The sequence below is a fragment of the Ochotona curzoniae genome, unplaced genomic scaffold (genome assembly GCF_017591425.1).
Source record: "Ochotona curzoniae isolate NIBS_2020 unplaced genomic scaffold, NIBS_Ocur_1.0 contig_883, whole genome shotgun sequence".
Classification (NCBI taxonomy): Eukaryota; Metazoa; Chordata; class Mammalia; order Lagomorpha; family Ochotonidae; genus Ochotona; species Ochotona curzoniae.
Window position 1 is genome coordinate 17,510,089 of NW_024466599.1, and position 16,690 is coordinate 17,526,778.

The 16,690-nt window shown below is 39.0% G+C and overlaps 1 protein-coding gene across 5 annotated transcripts in view; it reads right to left on the reverse strand.

The window, feature by feature from the left end:
- Positions 1 to 16,690, reverse strand: part of ASXL2 (ASXL transcriptional regulator 2) — a 136,583-nt gene that overhangs the window by 19,175 nt on the left and 100,718 nt on the right. For 3 of the 5 annotated variants that reach the window (XM_040992935.1, XM_040992932.1, XM_040992937.1), the window contains 4 exons: positions 13,259 to 13,374; positions 8,463 to 8,586; positions 7,603 to 7,746; positions 879 to 1,042 (listed from right to left, as the gene is read on the reverse strand). In XM_040992935.1, the coding sequence (XP_040848869.1) occupies positions 879 to 1,042; positions 7,603 to 7,746; positions 8,463 to 8,586; positions 13,259 to 13,374 (548 nt within the window). The remainder of the gene's footprint in view (positions 1 to 878; positions 1,043 to 7,602; positions 7,747 to 8,462; positions 8,587 to 13,258; positions 13,375 to 16,690) is intronic. The other 2 variants (XM_040992934.1, XM_040992936.1) reach the window with 2 other exon arrangements.

Consider the following 16,690-nt stretch of genomic DNA (forward strand, 5'->3'; position numbering starts at 1 on the left):
AGGTCCTTTAAGTATCAAACATAGTAATGCTGGCACATGTCAACATATTCCCCAGGGTGGGCTTTTGCCATATCCACTTACATAACATTAAGAATGCCTACGTCTGGAAATGCTCATGAATTTTTTAAACCCAATAAATAAATAAATCTTAGAAAATCATAATGGTTCCTTCCATATTCCTTTCTCAGAGGGAAAAAACAGAACAGAGCTGGGAAGTAACTTGCCAGTTACTAATCTTGATGAAAGTTTTGCCTTATTCCTAATCAAGTAAAATCTCTTTCGTCCTAAAACTTTGGTATATTTGTTATTTTTAATTTTTATACTGTGAAAATTGAACTTAACATATTTATACTGAAGCAACAAACAACTCTTTCAGGAAAAAAATTCACAAAAAGAATGGTGAAAATTCTAAATTTCATCAGTGGAATTCCATTTTGTGTGCCAGTCTAAATCTATCTATCAGCTCTGACCTATAACCTCCTGATACTGGACCAAGACAATTCTTTCTAAAACTATTTTATGGCTCCCTACGTTCTAATATGCCAGCATTCCATATGGGTGCCAGTTCACGTTCCAGCTATTCATCTAGCTCCCCACTAACTGCCAGAGAAGGCAGTGAAAGCTAGCTGAGGTGCCAATTGGGAGACCTAGCAGGTCTCCCTGGCTCCCAGCTTCAGCCTGCTTTAGACCTAGTTGTTTTGATCATCTGAGCAGGATCTCTCGTTTTCCCTCTCTTGCCATAACTTTCAAACAATAGAAATGAATCTAAACAAACCACTTCCCTACATGTATACCTAAAATGCTACTCTAAAATATCTTAATGGGGCATTAAGGTGACACAAAAACATTTAAAATGGCTTATGCCTGAAATGACGTACCTGTCGATCTACTTCCGGAAGCAGTAACAGTAGCCGCTGTTGGCAATCTCCAGGAAGGACTGAGAAAGTGTGTTTGTTGATCAGTGCTCGCAGATTGGTATTAACGAGAATGGAGTCTGGTGTTTCAACATCAATGTCAGCAAATTTAGTCCTTTTCATTTGCCCTACAGAAATACAGAAAACAATCATTTAGGTCTCCTTATGCTTTCATGACAGCCTTCTTTCTACCCGAACATATTATACATTATTGTGCAGTGCAAAAATCCAGCAGTCAGCTGTCATACCATAAACAAGGTTAATACACAAAGATTTCAGAAATTTCTTCTCAGACTAACAAAGTCTTACTCCTTACAGAAGATAACAGACTATCTAATTGCTCTCTCCTGAAAAAACAGTACATCATCTGATAGACTGGATTATTTCATAAAAGAAACTGAAGACTTTTTTTTTAAATTATAAAGGTTCAATCAATTTTCCCCATGATACAGATTTACACACATAGGTGATTATTGCTCCCTCCAATAATCTCCTATTACTTGTCCCCAAGTTACTACAATGGCACAATCATTCATTTCACCTGACTTTCTGATATATTAATACATCATGGCCTGATTAGTGTACTAAAATGAGGAAAATAAATAAAGAAGTGTTAAAGGGGGCCAGTGTCATGACTAACTACAGGCTAATCCTCCAGCCCATGGTGCTGGCATCATATATGGGTGTCAGTTCATGCCCTGGCTGGTCCATTTCCAAACCAGCTCTCTGTTTATGGCCTGAGAATGGCCCAAATCCTTGGGATCCTGCACCCACGTGCAAGACCTAGCAAAAGCTTCCGGATCCTAGCTTCACAACCACTCAGCTTTGGCTGTTGTGGCCATGTGTGGGGAGAAAATCGGTGCATGGGAAACCTATTTCTGTAAAATCTGCTTTTTAATAAAAATAAATAATGTTCAAAGAGAGAAGTATAACTTAAAATAATGGGAATCCTATTATTACTTGGGAGTAAAGATGCATGTTGTATATATCCATTATGTCCCAGTATGCTAGTCTTCACTGTAAAGAAACTGATGAGCTTTATGATGAATGACAAATATACAGAATGTCTAAAAAAGCTGAAGACCAGAATCTAGCAATGGCAGCCTTCTTTTTTCCTATCAGAATGTTTTTCATGATTCTAACTTGCATAGCTGAAAATGTAATGATTTAACACAGCTTAGTAATTTCAATAAATCAGTTAACAGATTTTTACCAAAAAATAATAATAGAAAAGAAACAGATTTGAATACACAAAGGTTTATTATGTATATGACAAACAATATAAACCAAAGACTAACTTGGGAAAATATTAGCAAGCTGTGAAAAAATGTTACTATTTTTCACATTGAATTTATAAATTAGTAAAAAAAAAAAAACCCCAAAAAACAGATGAAGTCAAAAGAAAACAAGCAAAGGAAATTAACAAGCAATTCAGTTTACTAACCATAAGCAGATGCTAAAGTGTTACTGTTAAGGAAACTAAATTGAAGCAATGAATAAAATATTGAGTATTAATATTCCAATAAAGTGACGGGAATGTGTGGAGGGAAAACCAAAAAGTTCTCCCAGGGCCTGTTGGTGGGGCTGAAAGTAGTATCTTCTTCTATCAAAGAATGTAACAATATCTAGCAAATAGTTAATGTTCATAGGACTCTAGGACCCAGAAATAATATACATAGAATTACTTGCATAAAGGCACAGGGTCCTGCATATAGATCCGCGTGGATCGCTGGTTGAAGCACAAGCAAAAGTAACTGCACACCAGACTAAAGGACTTTCCTCAAGATAGATCAGCAAGCATGTAGTACATCACAAAGGTCACCTAACAAATCGGAAATTATGACACTATGATTATAGTCATTAGAAAAATAAAAATAGGGCCCAGCATGGAGCCTAGTGGCTAAAGTCCTCGCCTTGAATGCGCCAGGATCCCATTTGGCCACTTGAGGGGGTGAATCAACAGAGATTATCTTCTCTGTCTCTCCTCATCTCTCTGTATATCTGGCTTTCCAATAAAACTAAAACTAAAGAATTATACATTTGTTATAATTAAAAAAAAAATCTGAGACAGAGCTTCCACTTACTGATTCACTCCCAATTACTTGCAATGATTTCAGTTGAGCTGAGGCTGATATCAGAGCCCACAATGCTATCCAGATCTCTCACAAGAATGCCTGAAGCACTGCGGCTGCCTCGGAAGACCTGCATTAGCAGGGAGCTGGAGTCAGGAGCTGGAGGCCCATGCAAGGATTTGGGTGTGGGACACAGACATCTAAAACAATAGCTTAACTACTGGGCCAGCTGCCTGCTCCATGTGGGAGTCTGTTGGAATACACTCAGCAGGAAAGACAGGATATCAAAGGCCTATGGGACGCTTCTGAGAAGAGGCTCTAGCAAAGGAGGCGAGGACCTCTCACCCACAGTCCACTCTTGCCCCCAGTGAATCCTTGGATGTGCTTTTGTGCTTTCCTGATATATGGCGAACATCTGTGCTCTAGTTAGCCAATCATCCTGGATCAAAGTAGTGTTCCTTATCAGTATCTCACACCAATGGTGCTCTGATCCAGCTGCCTTGCCAGCTCCCCTAGAACTCCCTGCTTACACAGGTGGCACGAGTTGTATATCAAACCTGACCTTTGTAACCCTTGTCTGAACTGAGCTGAACTGTGTTTGAACCGTTGCTTTGCTGAGTGTATATAAACAGGAATCCTGGAAATAAACTTGCCAGTTGCCCAAGAGAGCACTGTCCCCTCATTTCTTTTTGGTCGCTCTCCTGCCCAGGGACCCACAAGGTAAAATTGCAACCAAATACTAGACTAGAAAATGAATGCAAATCAAATGAATGAGAGGAAAAAAATTAACATATTTAAAAACTCATCCAATCCAAAAAAATTTATAAAAAGAAATGAAACTAAAATGAATAGAACAAGGTTGAAAAAAAAAACTTAAATAGTCCAAATATATTAATGAGTACAATACATGAAAATAAAGACAAATAAAATAAAGATAATCATACTGGATTTATAAGAAATAAACAAAGTTCAGCTAGCTAATTAATGAGGTTTAAATAAATATATGCAAAACACAAGGATACAGAAATGAGTAATATGAAGATATGCCAGGTGAGAACTGATCACAGGAGAATTGGTACACATTGAGCAAAACCAAACCAGTAAGTTCTATCTAGGTAATAAAAAGCATTATCAATAATTGACATAGTAAATAAATGACAGTAAGTCAATCTACCAGGAAATTTTCAAACCTGAAAATCTCTAAAACAGCTTACATTCAGTCTCCCACTGATGGTCACAGTAGGTGCTTGCCCATCTGTATAACCAATTCCACAATGCTCGACAGGCTGGGAAGCAACAGCTTAGCTTCCCCCTCCCCCATACAGCAATTCACAGAGCTAGCAATGCTGGCTGTCCCTGCCTGAACAGATCCTAACTGCTTCTATGTTGGTTGTGCTTTCACCTCTGAATGACACTTTTAGTAACATCTGAAGTTTTTTTGTTTTTGCAAAGATCTTTGCAATAAAGGCCACAAAAGAATCCAAAGTTAAACAAAGACCACAACACACACACACGACAGGAATAAATCTCAACCTCTGAATAACATCTCTGAATACAAATGGACTAAACTGAACAATCAAAACACATAGATGAACAGAATGGATCAAAAAGCAGGACCCACGTATCTGTTGCTTACAAGAAACACATCTAATCAACAAACACTCAAGGAAACTGAGAGTGAAAGGATGGAAAAAGGACATTCCAGGCCAATGGAAAAGAAAAAGAGCTGGAGTAGCCATTTTAATATCAGCTGATACAGACTTCACCATGAAAAATATTAAGAGAGATAAAGAGGGACACTACATAATAATAAAAGGAAGCATATGCTAAGAAGAAATGAACACAGCAAATGTATACGCACCAAATATAAACACTTGAGATTGTACATGTCCATTTTAACACTGTTTTGCTACATATCATGAAAAATGAAGTTATACTTATTAATTGTAATTTCTCCAGTGCTGCAAGAGTCACACACTGGCATCTATTCCTACAAGGTTTTTGATTCCTGTTTTCACCACTCTTGCAATGCACTTTCTTTTAGTAGCAGCTGTTAATTTCACAGTGATGAAAACTTATTTTCACCCTGATGTGGACTGTGTTCATTGATTCTGTAAATTAGGGGATATAATGGAAGTGTAGTGGAGACCGATATGTTCAGTATGGAGACAAAGTGCTGTATGTCTCTATGCATACAGACCAGAGATGGACTCCCAGTGAAAGAACTGAATCTAACCTAACAGTAAGATGATGGACTCCCTGAAAAGATCCATGCCTACATTGTTGGGAAACACTTCAACAGCAACATGAAGGACTTGTGACTGTTTATGAAGGCTATTCACTGTAAAACTAGAGGGAAAATCAATATGTGTAGGGGGAAGGACCTTGGGAAAGGGCACAGGCAACTCTGGAACCTATGGAACTATATCATAAAACAAAATAAGATGTTCTAAAAAATTATTTACTTTTATTGGAAAGTCAGATATATAGAGAGGAGGAGAGACAAAAAGGAAGATCTTCCGCCAGCTGATTCACTCCCCAAGAGGCCACAATGGCTGAGCCAATCCAAAGTCAGGAACCTGGAGCTTCTTCCAGGTCTCCCATGCAGGTGCAGGGGGTCGCAAAGCTTTGGGCCGTCCTCTACTGCTTTCCCAGGCCACAAGCAGGGAGCTGGATGGGAAGCGGGGCCACTGGGACATGAACTGGCGCCCATATGGGATCCCAGTACATGGGAGGCGAGGACTTTAGCCACTAGGTCATTATGCTGGGCCCAAATCTGAAGTTTTAAAGTGAGACTGTGAAGCAACTATAAATTATTCCCCAGGACTAATTAAAGTTTCATCAGGAGATACTTTTATATGCCGTAAGTGGCTAATATGTGTATTATTAAAAACATTACACATTAAATTTTTTTTGTAGCATTTAAATAAACTTAGTTTAAAAAACCTATTTGAGAGGCAGCACAATGAAGGTTAGGGATGGAGACTAGGAAAGAGAACACTCCCACCTGCTGGCTCACTGAGGCTGTGAGCTCAGAACTCAACCTGTGGGTCTCCCAGATGAAGGACAAGAGACCTCAGTGTGTGAGCCATCAGCACTGCCTCTGAGGAGCCATGCCAGTAGGAAGCTGGAGTTGGGAGGTCCATCATATTATCAGACCAAGGCACTTAGGGGACTGGGTGGGTAGAGGAGCCGCCATCATCTTTAATCCTGGGTCAAATGCTCACCCTTCCATGATCCACTTGCACATCTTTTGTACTATCCATTTTTACTGATGTTAAGATGAGCTGTAAAGGGGCAGCATTTGTCCTAGTGAGCAAGGCACTTGGCAAAACTGAATCCCAACTGAGAGTGCTGGGTTCAAGTCCTGGCTCTACTCCTGAATCAGGCTTTTCTACCCCTATACAGCAGTGATGATGACTCAGCCTAAAATCCCAGCTCTTGGCTGCTGCTTATTTATTACATGACTTGCCCAACTGATGGCTCAACACTTTCTTCACTTGTATTTAATCTTTGTATTTCCATAATGTCAGCTTAGTGAGATTTCAAAATCAGCCCAACAAAGACAATTGGTCATAGTTCACAATAAGGTCTTTCATCTTCATGTACAGAAAACGAATGCTGGAAAAAGCAGCTGCTGGCATAAACAGGAAAAAATCCACAAAATGACTATTAACAGATCTTTGAAGTAGATGTTTGATAAAGGGAGGATAGAACATGAAGATACTCAGAGCTCAAAGGCAACATGAAAAAGATAAAATTAATTGTTCATGGTTTAATTTCCTTCTATTTAAAAAGATTTATTTATTTTTGTTAAAAAGGCATATTTACATAGAAAAGGAGAGTGAGAAAGAGAAATCTCCCACCCATTGATTCCCTCCCTAAATGGCCACAATGGCTAGACTGAGTCCATCTGAAGCCAGGAGCTTCCTCTAGCTCTTCTACATGAGTGCAGGGGCGCAAGGACTTGTATTATCCTCTTCTGTCTTTCCAGGCCATAAGCAGGGAGCTCGATGGGCACTGGAGCAGCCAGGACATTAATTGGCATCCACATGGGATGCCACAGAACAGGATTAGCCTGCTATGCCATACGTCAGCTCCTGTTTCATTTCATTTCATTTTTTAAACATTAATTAATTTTTTTATTGGAAAGTAGGATTTAAAGAGAGAAGGAGAGACAGATAGAAAGATTTTCCATCCTCTGGTTCACTCCCAAGTGGCCACAATGGCCGAAGCCGAGTCGATCTGAATCTGAAGCCAGGAGCTTCTTCCAGGTCTCCCGTGCGAGTGCAGGGTCCCAAGGCCTTGGACTATTCTCTACTACTTTCCCAGGCTACAAACAAAGAGTTAGATTGGAAATGGAGCAGCTGGGATTAGAACTGGCACCCATATGGGATCCCAGGACATGCAAGGCAAGAGTATTAGCCACTAGACTATTGCACTGGGTCCCCATTTCATTTCTTAAGAGTAATGTGATGTCAATAACAGAAATAAATTGTGTCTAATATTTGCTCAAACCATGCTTTAAACCTAAACCAAATAGTTGATGAACTTCAAATACACAGCTGCTAAACCATGCTGTAAAATACCACATCAGTCTTTATGAACTAACTTACTTGTGTGGAGCCTGTCAGACCGCTGGAAAGCCTTCTTCCCCAAGCCTAGCAAGGAATTTTCCACTTTGACCGAAGAAGAAAAGCTGGAGCTTGAGTTCTGGGGACTGTGTGACTGTCCATCAGACTGCTTTCCTTCCCAAACTGCTGGGGAAAAAAGTGTAAAAATAGGTGGCAATAAGGTTATAGACAGAAAATCTATCAATCCAATATTCATTTAACACAAGCAAAATGGAGTTACCCCTCCCATTCTCTCAGCACACTGCTGGCTTTTAGCGGTAATTTCCTTTCCAATAAAAATGCAAAGTTCTACAGGACTTAGATTAAGTCTGGCAGGCTCACAGAATCAGTTCATGGCATCAAATGGAATTACGTAATACAATACCAAGGTTATATCTAGGCCTGGTTAAATTATAATTAAAACAATAACCACAACAAGAAATGGACATGCCCAATGGACGGACACTCAAAGGCAGTCTGTATTCTTGAGGAAACCTTTCACTATGTTTAAAGGACAGAACTGGTAAAGAGTTCTACTTGTGCATCCCTGGAAACCTTAAGTTTATAAGATCACTGACTAGAGGCCTTCACACATGAATGGGTTAGACATCTTCAAAGTCAGTCATTGATTTCCTTCCTGCACTAAATTCACTGATGTTTCTTAAAAATAACTATGAGTATTTTGCATTAAAATTTTTCCTTTTTATCCCGGAAGAATTTATATTGATGATATGACAGTGTTAAGAATTTTGTAAGTTATTATAGTAAGTTTACGACAAACAATGCAGAATACATATTGGAAAAACCAACATACAAAACACTGTAATGAACACTTTCTGTGGAAAAGTACTCAGACTACATACCAGGTTTGGCAGGTGCAGTTTCAGCAGCCGATTTGACAGTCTTGAGGGAGAGATGCTGGTTGGAGATGGACATGCTGGGCCGGCATTGCTGCTGCTGTTTCTTTTGTTGTTGCTGCTTTAGAGCCTATAAAGAAAAAACGGACTGTAAGAAACAAAACAAATCAGATTTTAGTAATAATAGACAGCAAATGACTTCAAGTGGTGAGAAGCATGCTGATCATTCAGTGTCTTTGAAATCTATCAAATCCAACAAAAATCTAAATTAAACAACCAAATGTAAAGCCTAAATAATCCTTAAGAATTTGGATTTTTGCCTGCATTTCTTTCCCATATCAATGTGAATAAGTAATTTATATATTTTAATTAAAAATGTGTATTATTTCAAAGACACACACAGCTTGTCCATTCCCTGGTTTAGTTCCCAAAAGCCAGGTCAGGGTCAGGTTGCAGTCAAGAGCCTGGAACTCAGTCTAGATCTCCCACAAGCGAAGACAGCAACCCAGTTATTTGAGTCATCACGTTCTGCCTTCTAGTGTCTACATTAGCAGGAAGCTGGAACTGGAAGTGAAACCAGAACTTGCTCCCAAGCACTCCAGTTTGGAACACAGGCCATCTCAACCATTATCTTAACTGGTGTGCCAAACATCTATTTGTTACAACTCAAACATCACCAGTAAGCCAAAGACTTCCTGATATTGTAATGGGAGAATCCTATGTTTTTAATCATTTCTAGAAATAGAATTTTAAGCTTTATGGGCCTGGAGCGACAGCACAGTGGTTAAGGTCCTTGCCTTGAGCATGCTGGGATCCCATATGGTCGCCGGTTCCAATCCGGGCCGACCTGCTTCCCATCAAGCTTCCTTCCTGTGGCCTGGGAAAGTGGTTAAGGATGAACCAAAGCCTTAGGACCCTGCACCCTCATGGGAGACCCAGAAGAAGCTCCTAGCTCCTGGCTTCGGATTGGCTCAGCTCCGGCCATTGAGGCTGCTTGGGGAGTGAACCATCAGACGGAAGGCCTTCCTCTCTGTCTCCTCCTCTCTGTATATCTGACTTTACAAGTAAAAATAAATAAATCTTAAAAAAAGAATTTTAAGCTTTATACCATGAAGAACCCTAAATGCATCAACCCTGTAGAAGTGTAAATATCAACAGCTTATGTATGATACAGAGGTGCCATGTCTGAACAAGTGGTTGTAAAAAAAATAATGTGCATTATTTTGTATGAACAATGAGATTTACCAATTACCAAACCTCAGAAACATACAGCAACTGGGTTGCTGTCTTACCAAACCTCAGAAACATACAGCAATGCAGTAAACAGAAAGGAAGAAAGGCTACGTAATACTAGTTCTAAGAACAGTATGATTCCTTCTGGCCATGTAAGAATATTTTCATTATCCTGAGGTTCCTAATTTATAAAATATACTTGATAACACTGTTTAGACTGAATGGAAAAAAATTAGAAGTCTCAAAAACAATCATGGAAATACAAAAGATAATTTTTTTAGACTCGAGATTTCAAGCAAAAAAGAGAGAAAAATAAACCAAGATGATAATTTCGAGAAACAAACTGAAAAATTGTGAGCTTGCTAAGTTGCCAGTGTCAAGTCTTAACCTGAAGACAATCACGTAGGAGGGGCTGGCATTGTGGCACAGTGTGTTAAGCTGCCACTGGGATGATCATATCTTGTATCAGAGTGCCTGGGGTGAGTCCTGGCTTCATCTGCCTGATTCACATTCCGGGTAATGCACACCGGAGGCAGAAGATCAAGGCTCAAGCCACGCAAGATCATGTAAATACACACATGCAGAAGGTAGGATAATTTAATCCCTTCTAACTTGCAAGTGTATTGAGACTTTCTCACTCAGGAATTTTTTAATCCTACTCCCAAGTCAATTTTATAAACAATAAGCAAATACAAAAGAAAATCTCATTTGTATTGAAATAATTCTATTTAAAAACTAGAAAATAACAAGACTAAAAATGTTAAATTTTTTTCTCGCCAAGTACTATTGGAAAAATACACTAGAAGTGAAGACTTACTCTAAAATACTAATTTATATAATTAGCATTTATATAATTCTCCATACTGATATTACTTTAAAAGAACTCCAAACAACATATTTGCCTATAAGAAAGAGTACACTATGAGAAAAGTATACATGCCATAAATTAGTGAACAAAGTTTAAGAAAATACTTATCTTTTCCCGGTGGAAAAGTAGCACTTTATATATCTTGAACACATCTTAAGAAGAGAAACTCAAGTGCTACAAAATACTCAGGCATGGGACTGGTGCAGTGGCATAGCAAACTAATCCTCCAACTATGATGCTGGCATCCCATATGGGCACCAGTTAGTGTGCTAGCTGCTTCACTTCCAATCCAGCCTGCTAATGGCCTGGAAAAGCAGCAGAGAATGGTGCAAGGCCTTGGGTTCCTGCACCCATGTGGATACTTGGAAGAATCTCCTGGCTCCCTGTTTTTAATCAGCTTAGCTCTGGCCATTACAGCCTTTTGGGAGAGTAAATCAGCAGATGGAAGATTTCTCTTTCCTTGTCTCTTCCCTGAGCATCCTCTGTAACTCTTTCAATTTAAATAAGCAAAACTTTAAAAACCTAAAGAAAGAGGATTCAGTGCAGTGTAGCAGCAAGCTAATCCCCCACTCTGTGATGCTGGCATTGCATTTGGGTGCTGGTTGGTGTCCTGGCTACCTGCTCCACTTTCCATCCAGTTTATGGGTCTGGAAAAGCAGTGGAAAACGGCCCAAGCTTTTGAGATCCTCTACCCACGTGGGAGCCCAGGAAGAAGCTCTGGAATCCTGGCACAACTCTGGCTATTGCCTTTAACACTGCCTTCCAAATAAATAAAGATAATATGCAAATAACACAAAGCTTTTCTTTTCTTTTTTTTTTTTAAAGATTTATTTATTTTTATTACAAAGTCAAAAATACAGAGAGGAGGAGAGACAGAGAGGAAGATCTTCCGTTCGATGATTCACTCCCCAAGTGACCACAATGGCTGGTGCTGTGCTGATCCGAAGCCTGGAACCAGGAACTTCTTCCAGGTCTCCCACACGGGTGCAGGGTCCTAAGGCTTTGGGCTGTCCTTGACTGCTTTCCCAGGCCACAAGCAGGGAGCTGGATAGGAAGTGGAGCTGCTGGGATTAAAACTGGTGCCCCTCTGGGATCCTGGCACATTCAAGGCAAGGACTTTAGCCGCTAGGCCACACCGCCAGGCCCCAAAGCTTTTCTAACCATAACTTTTAATCTTAGGTCAATCACAGTTCTTAGAAGTAACCACATTTGTTAACCTACTTTTTCTCACTGAATTTTTCTTAATACTTAACAAAAATAAATGTGCATTTCTGTCTGCACACATATTTTTATTAAATACTACAGAAATATTTTGTGGGAATATGTTTCTTTTATAAATGATAGTATGCCACTCAACGTCACAGCAGAACTTAATTTAATCATATATAATTCCCCCACACTAAATGGGTACACAGTCCATTATTAAGAAGTTCCTTAAGTGATACTTATATGAGATTACTCCAAAGTTTCTGGCTGTTTTAAATTTTAATGCAAATAGTGTTTCTGTGTACGTGCTTTTCTAAGTTCCAAGTCACGAATTGTACGCATTTTAAAACTTAATAGCAAAAAGTGTCTCTCCAAAATTTCTATAATAATTTACATTCAACCAACACATAACTATTTTCCCCACACTTGCCAGTACTTGATATAATTAAATTTTCTATATCAAAATCTGAGGATAAAAGCAATGTTATTTTGATGGTTTTCTGATTACCAGCAAATTTATGCTTATCAAACAGCTGCATTTTGAAAAACAAAGCTAAGCTGAAAAACACAACAGACAAAATCAGTGTCAAGTATTGCTGGGGAAAAAGATATAAATTATGAATGAACGATATTGAAGAAGCAACAGGAGATGTAAGAAAGGATTGTGGAGGTCAATGCTGCGGCACAGTGAGTTAAGTTGAAACTCTCAACGCCAGCATCCCATATAAACAACGGTTCAAGTCCCAGCAGCTCTACTTCCCAGAAGCTCTAGCTTCCACTTGGCAAAGTACCAGAGAATGGCAAGCATCTGAGCCCCTACCATTCATATGGGAGGCCAACCGGTTCTAATCCCGGCGGCCCCCCTTCCTATCCAGCTCCCTGCCTGTGGCCTGGGAAAGCAGTCGAGGACGGCCCAAAGCCTTGGGACCCTGCACCCGCGTGGGAGACCCGGAAGAGGCTCCTGGCTTCAGACCGGCATCGGCCATTGCGCTCACTTAGAGAGTGAATCATCGGATGGAAGATCTTCCTCTCTGTCTCTCCTCTCTGTATATCCGCCTTTCCAATAAAAAAAAATTATAAAAATAAATCTTTAAAAAAAAATTAAAATCTTAAAATGGAAATTTCAATAGCATGTTTTAGAAATGCAGGGTTTCCTCCAAAGATATAACTGCAGCAAATTACAAAATCTAGCTGGGCAATTCTGTGTACCAGATTAAAAGAGAAAAAATCAACATGATCATTGATCATGTCAAAAAAACCTGAAGAAAACAAAACTGAGAAACTCAATACCCATTCTTGAGACACACCCTTTGGCAAACTAGAAACTTTACAAATGTGGTCAAAAGAATTATCACCAAAATCCTATAAATTTGGATAGTACATGAAATTTCCAATACATTACAAGAGCTTTTCAAGAACTTTTCAAGGGCTGCCAAAATCATGCGCTTTTAATATGAGAAAGTACATTTCTGAAAAACAGACTAGGTCTGCTTACCTGCTTCAGTGCCTTCTTGCTGTGCTTCTGTGATGGAGAAATGACTTTACCTGCTGGAATGGTGGGTGATGGGCAGCCTGACTGGGGGGAGGATGGTTGCGACAGTCTAGATGATCCTAGGGAAGGGGAAGGGAAATGGGAGGGAAGAAAACGTTGTTATCAGAGAGTTGATAAAGCACCATTTCTTCTCCAATCATATGCTGCTACCTGTATTAAAAACTGTGATCAAACACTTCTGGGAAGGCTCTTCTCTTTGGAGTTCTACTGCCAACAGCCTCCCTTCTCAGTTTATTTCCTCAGAAAGTTCTAGTGAAGGATTATAGGATGGGGAAGGGATGGTGTTAGTATTCATTATCTCATTCTTTTAGTTTCCAATAGACTTGACTGAAGTTGCAGGAAGCAGAATATAAAGCATGTGATAAATTAGATAAAATCAAGAAAGGATCCTAGAGCCCTGTGAACACTATCTTAAGTTCTTTCAACAAATTTGGAGGCAAATGACAACACGTATTAATCATTTAAAATAAAGGCAGTTGGCCATTCCACCACAAAAACACCCCATAGCTAAAATCCTTAACTCAGTAGATTGAAGCTTTTCAGCATGAAAGGGCATCTTAAGATTTCTCTAACAGAAGTGATGTAGGTTTACACGTGATATAAGCATTTGGCTTCATCACTAGCTATTTTACACAGCCTGCATCAAACCAGAATCACACATGAAACTATCTCTTACAAGCAACAAGCAAGGAAAAATTTTCAGTTGTATGGTTAAATAGCATGAGAATATTGTTTACGACAAGGGAGAATTGCCGACCCAGACCCCTTATGCATACATAAAAAAAGAAATTATAATTGCTAGTGCTGGTGAAGATTCTCACAGTGCATGTTTGTGAGTATCTTCCTCTCAAAGCAGTTGGAATGAAAATGTATGGAACATAGGACAAGCCTCAAGATACCTAAAAAATATGCACAGGCAAGTAGCTTCGTGGCACAGCAATGCAGAAACATAGTTTAAGGGAATATGAAAGTTCTGGAACACAGTGTCTGAATCTATTCTTAGCTTTCATAAGAAAGGAATACACAGTACACTCACTTGACAGACAATATACTAACACAATGTCCCTGGCTTTAACACTGTATCCAAGCCCTTATGAGAAAGTTCGTGTATGGAAAATAACTGTCATATAGATAAGCTGAGGACAAAGAAAAATATACACACATGCCAACTGCTGGATATGACGTATGATAAAAAAAAAAGGAGACAGGAAATTCTTGTGATGGCTGTTCAAGGAAAACAGAATATATCATCAAAGAACACTTATATGTAGGTTTTGTGTATGCATGTTTTCAGTTCTCTGGAGCCCTTTTTATGAGTGGAAACCACTAGGTCTTGTGGAAATTCTCTTCCTCAAGGAGTTGCCAAATTATTTTCAAAATGACGGTGCTCCTCTGAGAATTCTGCCTGCAATGCACCCAGTTCTGCTTTCTCTACCTCCTTGTTTACAACGGAGTTTTTTTGTTTTTTTTTTTTAAAAATAATTTGGCCAGAGTTAACAGAACACAATGAAAACTAAAAGTCAAAATTAATACTTGTGTTTATTTTCTCTTCAATGTGTTGTAGAAATGTGAGAATGCATACTTCCTCACCTGCCATGAAGTGCTGCCTAATTATAAACACATAGTAACAGATTAAAACAGCCCCATTAGACAAAGAATCTACTTTCAGCTAGGAAAAGAGATCACGAAGCTGCCTAGAACTACCACAACTGCTTGGAATGATCCCCCAACAGGCAGAATCCTTTTCTTAAAAAACTCAAACCACAAGTGTATCAGTGAAATTAATCATGAAAACGACACGACCCACCGCTGCAGATCGTCTCCTACAGTTCACTCAAGGCCAAGTACTAGTCTCAAAATGTCTAAAACCTAAAATGCTGTTCTAAATTTTCATTTATTAAAGATTCAAAATTATAACAGCAAATAAGACCTAGGCATAAAGATTTTAACATGCTGAAAATTATCTCTCATGATTTCTCTTGGTTGCTACATTTTTCTCAGACACAATTTCATTCTCATTTGTTTCTCAATCACAATACTAGGTTTCCCAGAATTTTGCTAACTTCTCATAAGACAGGTACAAGTCTACTTCCAGAGATACGTAAATAATAGTTGTGGTTGTCATTTTAATGTTGGCTTTCTATGTAAATTATTAAAAATGAACCTCTCAAATATATATTCATCTGTATATTGTGATGATTTTGAAGTTCTTCAGAATAAGGAATAGGCAATCAATCTACAGTGGGCTGATGATGATGGTCGCCCCAAAATACATGTTCACATCTCAGTCTCTAGAATCTATGGATATGACTGCATTTTACAAAAGGTCTGGGTGGATGCATTTAAGTTGAGGACCCTGAGGTGACAGCATCATTCAGGATTACCCAAGCGGAATCCAATCACAAGCGTCTTTATAAGGTACAATTAGAAGACACACATAAATCAGAAGACAGTGCAAAGTAAGTCGTAATGTGGCCATAGGCAAGTTAGTTAGCTGTCAGTAGAAGCTGCAAATGCCAAGAGGCCAATGCAAGCCTTCCCGGCATAGGCTGCAAAGGGAAAGCAGATCTGTGTTTATCTCGCATTCAGACTTCAGGGCCCCAGGACTGTGTCATCAGCCATGCAGTTTGTGGGCATTTGCAGCCTCAGCAAACAAATGCAGTGTGTAAAATGAATTAATTAATTAAATTATTTAAGTATCACTATCAACACACAGAAGTTCACATCTTTGAAATGCTGAAATCAAAGGCAATTTTTTCACCCTCATACCGTCCTGCTTTGAGCTAGCGTGAGCTACATCACTGTAACTTGTCTTGGCGACATGTCCAGCACGGCTGGGCTGCTTTTCTGGCTATCTTGCATACTTTACAGCCTGCACCTGACTTGGCCCTGGTCTCTCTTCACTGCAGATGGCTGCTCACTGCTCCTGCTGCACTGACTTAAGGACTTTTCCTTTGTTGGAACAAGGAAATAAATCTTGAGAGAAAACAAATTTCCTGTTTATATACGAAATTATGGGTTGTCACTTTTCTGGTATTACGTTTATATTCTTCCTTAGTAATCCCAGTTCCTAATTGTAATAATTATGTACTTTTTGATTATTTAATATGAAATAATTAGCAAAAACAAAACAGTTGAATATGGTTAAGTAGTTTGTATATGATTTCTGAGGCCTGAGATAAATTGTGGAGTAACTCATCCATGTCATTATGCCATAAACTTGAAGTATACTATTTATTTGTGCGAAGTATATCTAAAACTGGTAAAGATATACTTAATACTTCCACTCACTTCTTTAAAATACCATGCACTATTAAATTTCCAACTCTTTTTCCCACTTGATATATCCTATAGAATAGCCCAGAACAGTACAGA